Below are 14,804 nucleotides of genomic sequence, written 5' to 3'. Positions count from 1 at the left end.
ACTCATTGTCTTTTATAATGTTCTAATTGTTTGTGAATTTAGTCCAAAACTGGGCATTATTGTGTCCGTTCAGAAGCCACGAGGGAAGGATTTCTGAATTTCACCTCTTTCCTTGCACAGACAGGTCTTTCATAGAATGCGTTTGTAGCACATGTTTTATAAATACATTAAGGGCAAGACAATAACAAAATAAAGTGTGGGGCTTATGAGAGACCATGAGAGTAATGTGTGTGTGGAGGTGGAAGACTTTGGTTCAGTATTCACTGAGGAGGACACAAACAACCTTCCGGATATAAAAGTGGTCAGAGGGTCTATTAAAGAGGAGGAACTGAGGGAAATCTTTATTAGTCGGGAAATTGTGTTGGGGAAATTGATGGGATTGAAGGCCGATAAATCCCCAGGGCCTGATGGACTGCATCCCAGAGTACTTAAGGAGGTGGCCTTGGAAATAGCGGATGCATTGACAGTCATTTTCCAACATTCCATTGACTCTGGATCAGTTCCTATCGAGTGGAGGGTAGCCAATGTAACCCCACTTTTTAAAAAAGGAGGGAGAGAGAAAGCAGGGAATTATAGACCGGTCAGCCTGACCTCAGTAGTGGGTAAAATGATGGAATCAATTATTAAGGATGTCATAGCAGCGCATTTGGAAAATGGTGACATGATAGGTCCAAGTCAGCATGGATTTGTAAAAGGGAGATCATGCTTGACAAATCTTCTGGAATTTTTTGAGGATGTTTCCAATAAAGTGGACAAAGGAGTACCAGTTGATGTGGTATATTTGGACTTTCAGAAGGCTTTCGACAAGGTCCCACACAGGAGATTAATGTGCAAAGTTAAAGCACATGGGATTGGGGGTAGTGTGCTGACGTGGATTGAGAACTGGTTGTCAGACAGGAAGCAAAGAGTAGGAGTAAATGGGTACTTTTCGGAATGGCAGGCAGTGACTAGTGGGGTACCGCAGGGTTCTGTGCTGGGGCCCCAGCTGTTTACATTATACATTAATGATTTAGACGAAGGGATTAAATGTAGTATCTCCAAATTTGCGGATGACACTAAGTTGGGTGGCAGTGTGAGCTGCGAGGAGGATGCTATGAGGCTACAGAGTGACTTGGATAGGTTAGGTGAGTGGGCAAATGCGTGGCAGATGAAGTATAATGTGGATAAATGTGAGGTTATCCACTTTGGTGGTAAAAACAGAGAGACAGACTATTATCTGAATGGTGACAGATTAGGAAAAGGGAAGGTGCAACGAGACCTGGGTGTCATGGTACATCAGTCATTGAAGGTTGGCATGCAGGTACAGCAGGCGGTTAAGAAAGCAAATGGCATGTTGGCCTTCATAGCGAGGGGATTTGAGTACAGGGGCAGGGAGGTGTTGCTACAGTTGTACAGGGCCTTGGTGAGGCCACACCTGGAGTATTGTGTACAGTTTTGGTCTCCTAACTTGAGGAAGGACATACTTGCTGTTGAGGGAGTGCAGCGAAGATTCACCAGACTGATTCCCGGGATGGTGGGACTGACCTATCAAGAAAGACTGAATCAACTGGGCTTGTATTCACTGGAGTTCAGAAGAGTGAGAGGGGACCTCATAGAAACGTTTAAAATTCTGACGGGTTTGGACAGGTTGGATGCAGGAAGAATGTTCCCAATGTTGGGGAAGTCCAGAACCAGGGGTCACAGTCTAAGGATAAGGGGTAAGCCATTTAGGACCGAGATAAGGAGAAACTTCTTCACCCAGAGAGTGGTGAACCTGTGGAATTCTCTACCACAGGAAGTAGTTGAGGCCAATTCACTAAATATATTCAAAAGGGAGTTAGATGAAGTCCTTAGTACTCGGGGGATCAAGGGGTATGGCGTGAAAGCAGGAAGTGGGTACTGAAGTTTCATGTTCAGCCATGAACTCGTTGAATGGCGGTGCAGGCTAGAAGGGCTGAATGGCCTGCTCCTGCACCTATTTTCTATGTTTCTATGTTTCTATGAGTATGGTTCTTCATGAATACTTCACGTCTGTTTTCAAAAATGAGAGGGGCGATGCAGATCTTGTAATCAGGGAGGAGGAGTGTGAAATATGAGATGAAATAAACAAAGTGAGAGAGGACGTATTAAGGGGTTCAGCAGCGTTGAAAGCGGATAAATCCCCAGGCCTGCATGAAATGTGGCCCAGGCTGTTAAGAGAAGCAAAAGAGGAAATGGCAGAGGCCCTGACCATTATTTTCCAATCCTCTCTGGCTACAAGTGTGGTGCCAGAGGACTGGAGGACTGCCAATGTTGTAACTTTGATTAATAAAGGAGAAAGGGATACCGAATAATTACAGACCAGTCAGCCTATCCTTGGTGGGAGGAAAATTGTTTTAAAATTGAAGGACAGGATAAATCTTCATTTGGAAAAATATCGATTAAACTGGGAGAGTCAGCATGCATTTATTCAGGGAAGGTCATGTCTGATTTAATTTTTGTCGGAGGTAACAAGCAGGGTCAATGAGGGCAGTGCATATGATGTACTGTAATTTGACAAGAGGTGGGGTATCAGGAAGTAGCTATATACATTTTAGCATGGCTTTGGATAAGCTCCCACATGACAGACTGATGACGAAAGTTAAAGCCCATGGGATCAAAGGCAAAGTGGCAAGTTAGATCCAAAATCGGCTCAGAGGCAGGAAGCAAATTGTAATAGTCGATGGGTGTTTTTGTTGCTGGGAGGCTGTTTCCAGTGGGATTCCGCAGGGCTCAGTAATAGTTCCCTTGCTCTTTGTGGTATGTATCAATGATTTAGACTTGAATGCAAGGGGTATTATTCAAAAGTTTGCAGATTATGCAACAATTGGTTGAGAATGAAGAAAAAAGCTGCAGACTGCAGGAAGAACTCTATGGACTGGTCAGGTGGGCAGAACAGTGGAAATTGAATTCAAGACGGAGAAGTGTGAGGTAATGCATTTGGGGAGGGCTAACAAGGCTTGGGAATACACATTAACTGATAGGACACTGAGAAATGTAGAGGAACACAGGGAACTTGGGTGCATGTCCACAGATCCCTGAAGATAGCAGACCAGGTAGATAAGGAGGTTAAGAAGGCATACGGAATGCTTGCCTCTATTAGCCAAGGCATAGAATGGAAGAGCAGCAATATTATGCTTGAACTGTGTAAAACACTAGTTAGACCACAGCTCGAGTACTGCGTGCAGTTCAGGTCACCGCATTACAGCAAATATGTGATTGCACCAGAGTGGATGGAGAGGAGATTTACGAGGATTTTGTCTGGACTGGAGAAATTTAGCGATGAGGAAAGATTGGACAGGGTGGGTTTGTTTTCAGAAACTGAAGAGGCTGAGGGGAGATCTTATTGGGGTGTTTACAATTATGAGGGGCCTTGTTAGAGTGGATAGAAAGGACTTGTTTCCCTTCGCAGAGGGGTCAACAGCCAGGGGGCATAGATTTAAAGTAATTAGTGGGTGGTTTAGAGGGGAGTTGTGGGCAAATTCTTTCACCCAGAGGATGGTGGGGCTCTGGAACTCACTGCCTGAAAAGGTGGTAGAGGTTGAAACCCTCACCACATTTAAAAAGTACTGGGATGTGCACTTCAAGTGCCGTAACCAAAAGCGCTTCGGACCGAGAGCTGGAAAGTGGGATTCGGCTGGATAACCATTTGTTGGCCGGAACGGACACGAATGGCTAAAACGGTCTTCTTCATGCTGTAAAATTCTACAATTCTATGATTCTATGATTCACTTGTCTTCCAGGGCTATTGGGATCATTTCTGGGGCAGCAGGGACCTGTACAAGTGGCTGGGTTGCACTTGGACAGGCGGCAACCAATGATATCATGGGAAGGTTACCCAGTGGGGTGGGAAGGTTTTACTGTAATTGGGCAGGAGAAGGGGTACCAAGAAATAGCAGCAGGGAGGAGAGACAAGGTGCATAGAGAACTAGGAGGGACAAATAGCACCAGAGCCAAGAATAGCGTAGAAAGAGCAGGAATTAGAAGGTGGAAAAAACAAAGCATCCTCTGTGAATGCACACATGTTACTGAGAGGATTGTTACAAATAAGGTTCACCAGTTAAAGATGCAAGTTGCCACATGGTGTTATTGTGTAGTGGCTATAACAGAGATCTGGCTTAAACATGGACATGAATGGGAGTTCAACATTCCTGGCTGCAATGTATTCAGGAGGGATACGGAATGAATAAAGACAGGAAGTTGAGTACTGACCAAGGATAATATTACAGTTCTACAGAGGAACGATATACTCAATGGTTTTATTGTGTTCCGAACACGGATGAGATTGCACACAGGGAGGTTAAAGTAACAGTGACCTCATTCTTTATTAAGACACTCAAGATTGAGGAATAGGCCTGAGGGGCTGGCTTATTTGCAGTGCTCTCAAAGGATGCAGGGATCCCTTGGGACTTCAGGGGATGCATTCCCTGGTGGCGGAACATGGGAGTGCATGCTTTACAGATACACAACATCACTCCCCCGCCAAGGTCAAAGTGAAAACTATTTACAAGGTGAGCCTTTCTTTCCCTGGTGGACCGCCTCAGTACAAATGTCTGTTCTGGTGCCCTTGCTGGGCTGGCGTGTTGTTGGCCCTGCAGGGCTGCTGGGTGAGCCTGGCCGCTGGGTTAGCCTGGCCTTGCTGGGCTGTGGGACGTGATGGGTTTGATTTCCTGTTCCGGGGAGGTGTCATTGATCCTTTGGGTGTGTGTTGTGGGCTCGAAAAAGGTGGTGTCTGTTGTGGGTTGTTCGGGGGGGTCTGTGAACCGCAGCCTCGTTTCGTCCGGGTGCATTCTGCAAATTTGTCCATTGTCTAGTTTGACTACAAACACCCCACTCCCTTCTTTAGGTATCACCATGCCCGCGATCCACTTTGGACCATGTCAATAGTTTAGCACATACACAGGGTTATTCAGATCAATTTCCCGTGACACAGTGGCGTGACCATCGTTTACATTTTGTTGCTGCCGCCTGTTCTCTACCTGATCATACAGATTGGGGTGAACCAGCGAGAGTCTGGTTTTAAGTGTCCTTTTCATGACTAGCTCAGCCGGGGGCACCCCTGTGAGCGAGAGAGGTCTCGTGCGATAGCTGAGCAGGACTTGAGACAGGCAGGTTTGGAGTGAGCCTTCTGTGACTTGTTTGAGGCTCTGTTTGATTGCTTGTACTGCCCGCTCTGCCTGCCCATTGGAGGCTGGTTTAAACGGGGCCGAGGTGACATGTTTGATCCCATTGCGGGTCATGAATTCTTTAAATTCAGCACTGGTGAAACATGGCCCGTTGTCACTGACCACTTGTCACTGACCAGTCTGTCAGGCAGGCCGTGGGTGGCAAACATAGCCCTCAGGCTTTCAATGGTGGTGGTGGCGGTGCTTCCCGACATTATTTCACATTCAATCCATTTTGAAAAAGCATTCACCAGCACCAGGAACATTTTATCGAGAAACAGGCCTGCATAGTCGACATGGATCCTTGACCATGATCTGGAGGGCCAGGACCACAAACGTAGTGGTGCCTCTCTGGGCATGTTGCTCAACTGAGCACGCACGCTGCATTGCCATACACAGGACTCTAAGTCAGAGTCGATACCTGGCCACCACACGTGGGATCTGGCTATTGCTTTCATCATTACTATACCCGGGTGTATGCTGTGGAGATCCGAGATGAAAGTCCCCCTGCCCTTTTTGGGTAGCACTACGCGGTTACCCCACAGCAGGCAGTCTGCCTGAATGGACAGCTCATACTTTCGCCACTGGAACGGCTTGGTTAGGTCTTGCATTTCAATGGGGATGCTGGCCCAGCTCCCTTGCAGTGCACAGTTTTTTTACTAGGGACAGCAGAGGATCTTAGCTGGTCCAAGTCCTAATCTGGCGGGGCGTGACAAGTGATTTATGATTTTCAAACGCTTCCATGATCATCAACAAGTTTGCGGGCTGCGCCACCATCAACAAATTTTCAGGCTGCACCATTTTCAGCCCCATGGTGGGCAATGGTACCGACTGAGAGCATCGCACAGTTCTCGGTGCCTGGCCTGTGGCGGATAGGATAGTTATACGCTGATAGCGTGAGTGCCCACCTTTGTATGCGGGCTGAGGCATTAGTATTTATCCCCTTGTTTTCAGCGAACAGGGATCTGAAGGGCTTGTGATCGGTTTCCAGCTCAAATTTGAGGCCAAACAGGTCCTGATGCATTTTCTTTACCCCAAACACACATGCTAATGCCTCTTTCTCAATCATGCTGTCGGCCCTCTCAGCCTTAGACAAGTTCCTGGAGGCATAGGTGACAGGTTGCCAATTCCCTGCAGCGTTTGCTTGTTGTAATACACAACCGACTCCGTACGACAACGCATCACAAGATAGCACAAGTCTTTTACACGGGTTATACAATACAAGCAGCTTGTTGGAGCATAAAATGGCTCTGGCTTTCTCAAAAGCAATTACTTTATTTTTCCCCATACCAGTTCTCACCTTTACGCAATAACACATGTCGGGGCTCTAAGAGGGTGCTTAACCCCGGTAGTAAATGACCAAAATAGTTGAGGAGTCCCAGGAACGACCACAGCTCAGTGATATTCTGTGGCCTGGGCGTGCTCCTGATAGCCTCTGTCTTGGCGTCTGTGGGCCGAAAGCCGTCCGCCGTGATCTTTCTCCCCAAAAATTCCACTTCTGTTGCCATGAAGACGCGTTTCGACCTCTTCAGTCGCAGCCCTATGCAATCCAGTCGCTGGAGGACCTCCTCCAGGTTTTGTAGGTGCTCATCGGTGTCCCGACCCTTGACCAATATGTCGTCCTGAAAAACCACCGTGCGTGGTACCGACTTGAGTGGGCTCTCCATGTTTCTCTGGAAGATCACTACAGCATACCGAATTCCAAACGGGCATCTGTTGTAGATGAACAGTCCCTTGTGTGTGTTGATGCAGGTGAGGCCCTTCGACGACTCCTGCAGCTCCTGCGTCATATAAGCCGAAGTCCGATCGAGCTTGGAGAATGTCTTTCCTCCAGCCAGCAAACAGGTCGTCTGCCTTAAGTAGCGGGTATTGGTCCTGCAGCGAGAAACGATTAATAGTTACTTTATAATCGCCGCAAATCCTGACCGTGCCATCACTTTTGAGTACTGGAAGAATCGGACTGGCCCACTCGCTGAATTCCACTGAGGAGATGATGTTCTCGCGTTGCAGCCTATCCAGCTCGATTTCCACTCTCTCCCCCCTTGTGGCGAATGGGTTGTGCCTCTGGGACCAAGTGGATCCACACCTTCGCCCCGGAAAAGCTTCCAATGCCTGGCTCAAAAAGGGAACAAATTTGTTATGAACCTGGGTATATGAGGCCTCATCGACATGTGATAGCACTCGGATGTGATCCCAGTTCCAGTGGATTTTGCCCAGCCAGCTCCTTCCAAGCAGTGTGGGGCAGTCACACGGGACAATCCAGTGTGGCAGTTCTTGCACCGTTCTCAGTTTCGTGTGGATCGGGCTCAGGGCTGGTCTGAGTGCCTTGTTGCACCACAGTCTCTCAAACATCTTTTTATTCATGCCAGGGCCAGTGTCCACTTCCATGGCTATGAGTGAGCCATTCAATTTTACATTTAGCATTATAGGTGGACATTTCGTCGAAAATGTGTGCACCCCATATACGTCAGCATCTGTCTCCTCTCTGAGGCTCAAAATTGCTTTGATCCACCATTGACCGATCTTTCTCTGTCACGTGGTGGTTAGCAGAGCTTGCAGCTCATCTGCAAGCTCATTGGAGGTGCCCCATTGTTCCACAGCTCTTGCAAACATACTCTTTGAAGCGGCATGAATAGGCTGAATGGAAGCCTCCACAACGCCAAAAAGCTGTGAATTACCTTGCATTCATCCTTTGTTGCGGACTCTGAGTCATCTGGGTCACCTGAGGCCTGCTGGCAGTTGCAGACTCATGGTTTCTGCCCTGTACATTTCTGCTCGCAAACTCAGTTCCAGTTATTGCTCGCACTTATGTGCTGAGAGATTTGTTGGGTGTTATCACTGGTGGACATAAACGCCTGTGCTATTGCAATGGCCTTACTGAGGTTCGGTGTCTCTACAGTCAAAGGTTTTCGTAGGACGGTGTCGTGGCCAGTGCCCAGTACAAAAATGTTTCTGAGCATTTGCTCCACGTAGCCATCAAACTCACATTGTCCTGCAAGTCGCCTTAGCTCGGTGACATAGCTCGCCACTTCCTGACCTTCAGATCACTGGCACGTGTAGAACTGATACCTCGCCATCAGCACGCTCTTCCTCGGGTTAAGATGCTCCCGAACCAGTGTATGCAGCTCCTCATATGACTTATCTGTGGGTTTCACCGGATCCAGAAGATTCTTCATGAGGCTGTAGTTCGGTGCCCCGCAGACTATGCGGAGGACCGCTCTCCTTTTTGCAGCGCTTCCTTCTCTGTCCAGCTCATTGGCTACAATGTACTGGTCTAGTCGTTCGACATAGGCTTCCCGGTCCTCACCCTCCAAGAACCTCTCCAGGATGCCCACAGTTTTCTGCATCTTTGCGTTGGATTCGTATTCTCGTCGCCAGTTACTGTGTTCATAAGACGGATGAGACTGCATACAGAGAGGTTAAAGTAACAGTGACCTCAGTCTTTATTAACACACTCCAGAGTGAGGAACAGACCTTAGCAGCCGGCTTATATAGAGTGCTCCCAAGGGATGCTAGGATCTCTTGAGACTTCAGGCAATGCACTCCCTGGTGGCAGAACATGGGAGTGCATGCTTTCCAGATACACAACAGGTTTAACGTCTGAATTTATTTGGTTAGAGTTTAGGAATAGAGAAGGAGCTGTTACATTGCAGGGCCTTTACTATCGACCCCCAAATAGTGAGAAGGAGATAGAGGAGCAAATCTGGAGGCAAATTTCAGATAAATGCAAAAACAATAGAACAGTAGTATTAGGAGACTTCAATTCCCCCAATATAGACTGGGGGAAACAGAGTGAAGGGCAAGGTGGGTGAAGAATTCCTGAAATATGTTCAGGAGAATTTTTTAATCAGTACGTTACTAGGTCACGGGGACGGAAGCAGTGATGGATCAATGAAGTAGGGCAAGTAGAGTATGTTTCAGTGGGAGAGCATCTAGGTAATAGTGATCATAATATCTTTAGGTTGAAGATAGTTGTGGGAAGAGATATAGAAAAATCAATGGTGAAAATATTCAACTGGGAAGAGAGCCAATTTCATTGATTTGAGAAGGGATCCAGCAGAGGTGGACTGGAGCAAAGATTGGCCAGACAAGCCGTGAATGAGCAATAGCAGGGCTTAAAGGTAGAGATCGGCTATAAACCCAGGGTATTTCCATGAGGAGCAAAGATGGAGCATCCAAAGCTGCAACACCCCGCTCCCCTCACAGATGAGAAAGGAAATAGAGGTTAAAATAAAACAAAAAATTGGAGGTTTATGACACATGTCAGTTACAGAATGCAGGTAAAACCAGGCAGAATACAGAGAGTGCAGGGAGAAGTTGATAAAGGGTGCAAGAACGGCAAAGAGAAAGTATGAGAAAAGATAAGTGGGAAACATAAAAGGGAACACAATCTTTTTGATAACATATAAGAAAAGGCACTCCCTGCCTTCCTCCCTCTCTTCCTTGCTCACTCTCTTCCTTGCTCACTCTCTTCCTTCCTCTCGTTCCTTCCTTCCTTCCTCCCCTCGTTCCTTCTTTCTGCATAATATAAAAATTCAGACTGGCATCAGCAACTGGAATAGATTTGTCCAGTGGTCAGTTTATTTATTGAACAGCGAGCTGAGGATTAATGATCAGACTATTTGTTAATAAACACTAAAAAAATACTGCAATGGTGGAAATGTGAACCAAAATCAGAATATGCTGGAAACACTCAGCAGATCAGGCAGCATCTGTGACAATTACACTACAGGGACTGCAAGGCGTGGTGATTACTGGAAACAATATTGTTCAAATTCATAAGTTCGATTTTTTGCAAATGATCTTTATCAGTTGTCCCCCTGGAAAAGAGGACACGGTTGACAGGCTTTACGATCGATGACACTGGAGTATCCCGTTGTCTCCTTACACTTTAAATAAGAAAAGGCAGCTGTGGAAATTCTTGTTAGGATTGTGAGACCTTTCTGAGTGTATAAAGATGCATCATTTACCCTGGTCTTTGGGGATTTATATGATTGTGAATTCCGCTGTTGTTGTTAAAACTCTTGTTGTGCAACTTTTCATCATCTGTTTGTTCAGTGACTGCAATTAAACCCAGGCAGCAGGGCACATGATTTTCTGACCGCATGGATTCTCACTCCTATAAATAAGGGGAATCTTTTCATTGTGGCAATCGGAGAATTGCTCCCAGCGACAGCGCCAACCATCGAATCTTCGATTAATGCCGAAAGGGAAAGATGTCTCTTGGTTTTCTGATCAAGCTCAAGATTCTCTGGGTGATTAATGATATAGAAAAGATTTACTACCCAATCCTGGCAGCGGTTGGTGTCCCGGGTAAGTGGTTACCTGCAGCTGGAACCTCGGCAGCTGGAGATTAACAGTATATTATATCTTAGTCCATGTGTCCAGCTCGTTATTTTATCAAAAAGGAGTTAGATGTAGTCCTTACTACTCGGGGGATCAAGGGGTATGGCGAGAAAGCAGGAATGGGGTACTGAAGTTGCATGTTCAGCCATGAACTCATTGAATGGCGGTACAGGCTCGAAGGGCCGAATGGCCTACTCCTGCATCTAGTTTCTATATTTCTATGTTTCTATGTTTCTATCTAATTTCCACACATTACGGCAGCAACTGCATTTCAGAAATACTTTGTTAGCTGTAAGCGCCTTTGGGTTTCGAACATCTAGAAATGGACTTTCTGTCTCTCTTGTGTGTGTTTGTGTATGTCAATGATTTAAACCTCAATATCAGTGGTCATGATTACGAAGTTTTCAGATGATACAAAATATGTCCATGTGGTTGATAGTGAGGAAGAAAGCTGTAGACTGCAGGAAGATATCAATCAGCTGGTGGGCTGAATAGTGGCAAATGGAATTCAATCAGAGAAATGTGAGGTAATGCATTTGGAGAGGGCTAACAAGGTAAGGAATAAACCTTAAATGGCAAAATACTGCAAAGGACTGGAGAACCATCATCGTCATAGGCAGTCTCTCGAAATCGAAGAAGACTTGCTTCCACTCTAAAAGTGAGTTTTCAGGTGACTGAACAGTCTAATACGGGAATTACAGTCTCTGTCACAGGTAGGGCAGACAGTAGTTGAAGGAAAGGGTGGGTGGGGAGACTGGTTTGCCGCACGCTCCTGGGCTTGCTTTCTGCATGCTCTCGACGACGAGACTCGAGGTGCGCAGCGTCCTCCCGGATGCTCTTCTTCCACTTCGGGAGGACTTTGGTCAGGGATTCCCAGGTGTCACTGGTGATGTTGCATTTTATCAGGGAGACTTTGAGGGTGTCCTTGAAACATTTCCTCTGCCCACCTGGGGCTCGCCTGATGTGTAGGAGTTCCGAGAAGAGCGCCTGCTTTGGGAGTCTTGTGTCATGCATGCAGACAATGTGGCCTGCCCAACGGAGCTGGTCGAGTGCGGTCATTGCTTCGATGCTGGGGATGTTGGTGCGTCTGTCCTCCCAGGGGATTTGCAGGATCTTGCAGCGACATCGATGGGGATATTTCTCCAGCGAGGAACAGAGGGACCTTGGAGTGCATGTTCGCAGATTCCTGAAGGTAGCAGGACAGGTCGATATGGTAGTTACGAAGGCATATGGGATACTTTCCTTTTTTGCCGATGCAGAGAATATAAGAGCAGGGAGGTCCTGCTGGAAATGTATGAAACACTAGTTAGGCTGCAGCAAGAGTACTGTGTACATGTGTAGCCCCACATTACAGGAAAGATGCACTGGACAAGTGACAGAGCAGCTTTACGAGGATGTTACCTGCACTGGAGAATGTTCGCTGTGAGTAAAGTTTAGATAGGCTGGTTGTTCTCTTTGTAACAGAGGAGGTTGAATGGAGACTTAATATGGATGCATAAAATTATAAGAGGCCGAGATAGAGTGGACACTGACACCTGGGAGTCCCTGACCATAGACCAACCTAAGGGGAGGAAGTGTACTCAAGAGGGCGGTGAGCACCTCGAGCCTCATCGCCAAGAGCATGCAGAAATCGAGCACAGGTAGTGGAAAGAGCGTGCAGCAAACCAGTCCCACCCACCCTTTCCTTCAGTGACTACCTGTCCTACCTGTGACAGGGACTGTGGTTCTCGTATTGGAATGTTCAGTCACCTAAGGACTCATTGTTAGAGTGGAAGCAAGTCTTCCTCGATTCCGATGGACTGCCTAGGATGATGATGAAGATAGGAAGGATCTATTTCTCTTTGCAGAGAGGTCAATAACAAGGTGGCATAGATTTAAAGTCATCGGTTGAAGGATTAGAGGGGAGTCCAGGGGAACCCAAAGGCTTGTGCCAGTCTGGAGCAGGCTACCTACAAGTATGGTAGAACCAGAAACTGCCTCTATTTTTCAAAATCCAGAGACTGTTACGATTGAATTTCTGTGTTATGATTTGGATCCTAGCTCCACAAACTATCAACAGAACATGTTTCCTATTTGTAGCTACGTGGACCATGACAACCGGACTCTCCCTCCAAATTCAAATTCTTCTCCTTTCAATGGAGATATCTTCAACCCTGACACTAGACAGGGAACACAGCCTTCGGACTTCATGGTCACAGCTGCAGAGAACAGTTTCTAACCCCCTGACTATACTGTCCCCTAACACACCCATTTTCACTCCCCGCTCTTGAATGGTTTCCTGTAGCATGGCTTAATTTTGTTCATACACCATGCAAACAATGCCCTCATCCACACAGGCAGCAAGAACCTCATACATGTTGTATAAGTGCAAATACCAAAACTCCTCCAAGACTGCACTTTAATCGCAGTAACACCCTCTTGTCCCTGGCCACTAACCACACTTGTAGTACTACCTGACGTAAGGGTTGTCACTGCCTCCTAGATCAAAGTTTCCAAATAAATCTCCCGCTCTCTGATGACCCACAATGTCTGCACGTCGGACTCCAGTTCAACACCTCTGACCTAAAATTGCTCCAGATGCGGACACTTGCTGCAGACATAGTCATCCGGGATCGTGATGCTCTGCACAAACTCTCACATACTGCACTTGCAGTACACTACTTGCACTGCCAACCATATACATCCTTGTTTGATTTATTAAAGTAATTAAAATTTATGCAGTTAATTAACTTAACTTATTGTATAGTTTTAGCCAATTACTAGATCTAGCTAAAGTTATACATAGATTAATTATATTTTTAGCTGCAATAGAAATCACTGCAAGAAATGGAGGCAAAAAGCAACACTTACTTCCCCCTCTGCACGAAATTCTCATTGTCTCTAAATTGCAAACTTTAACTCTCTGTTTACAAGCACTCTGTTCAAGACCATTCTGTCCAGACAACCCTGTAGACCTTCTCCATTACCTTATTTGAAACAAATCAAAGTACTGTAAGTGCCTGGTGTTCAGTGAATAATTTCCATATTTTCCTCCTGCTCGCAGTTAACGTGGTGACGATTGCGATTCTGTCTCGGGGAAAGTGCGGTCTCTCCAAATGTGTCACTCGCTACCTGGTGGCCATGGCAGCGGCGGATCTATTGGTCGTGATCATCGATCTGATACTGAGGCAGATTCCTATAGTTTATCGGGAACTATTCACATTTGTGTGGGACTTTAGAGTATGTAACATTCACGCTGTCCTACTTCATGCCGCTACAGATTGTTCTGTCTGGTTCACCGTCACTTTCACCTTTGATCGATTTGTGGCCATTTGTTGCCAGAAACTGAAATTTGAATATTGCAAGGAGCAAACAGCGGCTGTGGTTCTAGGAACAGTGAGCGTGCTGAGCTCTTTGAAGAACATTTTCTGGTATTTCCTGTATACAAGTCAATATTGGCTTTCTAACGATCCCTGGTTTTGCCGCGTGTCATTCAGTGTATCTCGCTCACTCATCTGGACAATCGTTGAATTAATGCATTACGTTTTAACGCCATTTATTCCATTTCTTTTGATTCTACTGTTCAATGTTTTAATGGTCAGACATATTTTAGTGTCCAGCAGAGCTCGCAGTAGACTCCGGGGTCGGAGCAGTGGCGAGAGCCCCAGTGACCCAGAGATGGAGAACCGAAGGAAATCGATGATTGTACTGTTTGTTATATCGGGGAATTTCATCCTATTATGGGTGTTGTTTATGGTCTGTTCTATATTGAGACGATTGGATTACTTGGGATACCCTGTTTCTCTGCCCACATTTGTAACAGAAATCGGCTTCATGCTCCAGCTCCTGAGTTGTTGCACAAACACTTTTGTTTATGCAGTGACCCAGAGGAAATTCAGAGAGGAGTTGAGGAACGGAGTGGAATATCCCCTTGTGATGATGGTCAGATTAATTCGATGAGAAGCCCCAATCTTTCGAAATATTATCATGTATTTTTGTTCGATATTCTATAGAATCCACTGTCTGGTTCATTTGAATCTTTGGTCAAGAGTTTTGCGGTTGTAATGATGATGATACTGTCATTGTTGGCTGTCATTACCCTTCTGAAACGGATAATAAAGGCAGGGTTTATTGCAAGTGCAGATAAACGCCGAATTCATTGAGTTGTGGTCCGTCATTCCCTGCTCCGCCATAGACTGTGCTGTGGAACTCCCCACTGCTGACAATCTGTGCAATCAATTGAATTGACAAAAGCATCCCCTTTTCTGCTCAAAAAAACACAAAGAAGTTATGTCATGTTCAATGAGGTGTAAATGG

General features: G+C 46.2%; 1 protein-coding gene across 1 annotated transcript; it reads left to right on the top strand.

Moving 5' to 3' along the window:
- Nucleotides 1-10,378: 10,378 nt before the first annotated feature.
- LOC139232988 (probable G-protein coupled receptor 139) lies at nt 10,379-14,447 on the top strand. Its single transcript, XM_070863486.1, has 2 exons — nt 10,379-10,475; nt 13,552-14,447. The coding sequence occupies exons 1-2, from the start codon at nt 10,379-10,381 to the stop codon at nt 14,445-14,447; spliced, it is 993 nt and encodes a 330-aa protein (XP_070719587.1).
- The last annotated feature ends 357 nt before the right edge of the window (nt 14,448-14,804 follow it).

Source organism: Pristiophorus japonicus, chromosome 20 (assembly GCF_044704955.1).
Source record: "Pristiophorus japonicus isolate sPriJap1 chromosome 20, sPriJap1.hap1, whole genome shotgun sequence".
Lineage (NCBI taxonomy): Eukaryota > Metazoa > Chordata > Chondrichthyes > Pristiophoridae > Pristiophorus > Pristiophorus japonicus.
This window is presented reverse-complemented; position numbering and strand designations above follow the sequence as displayed.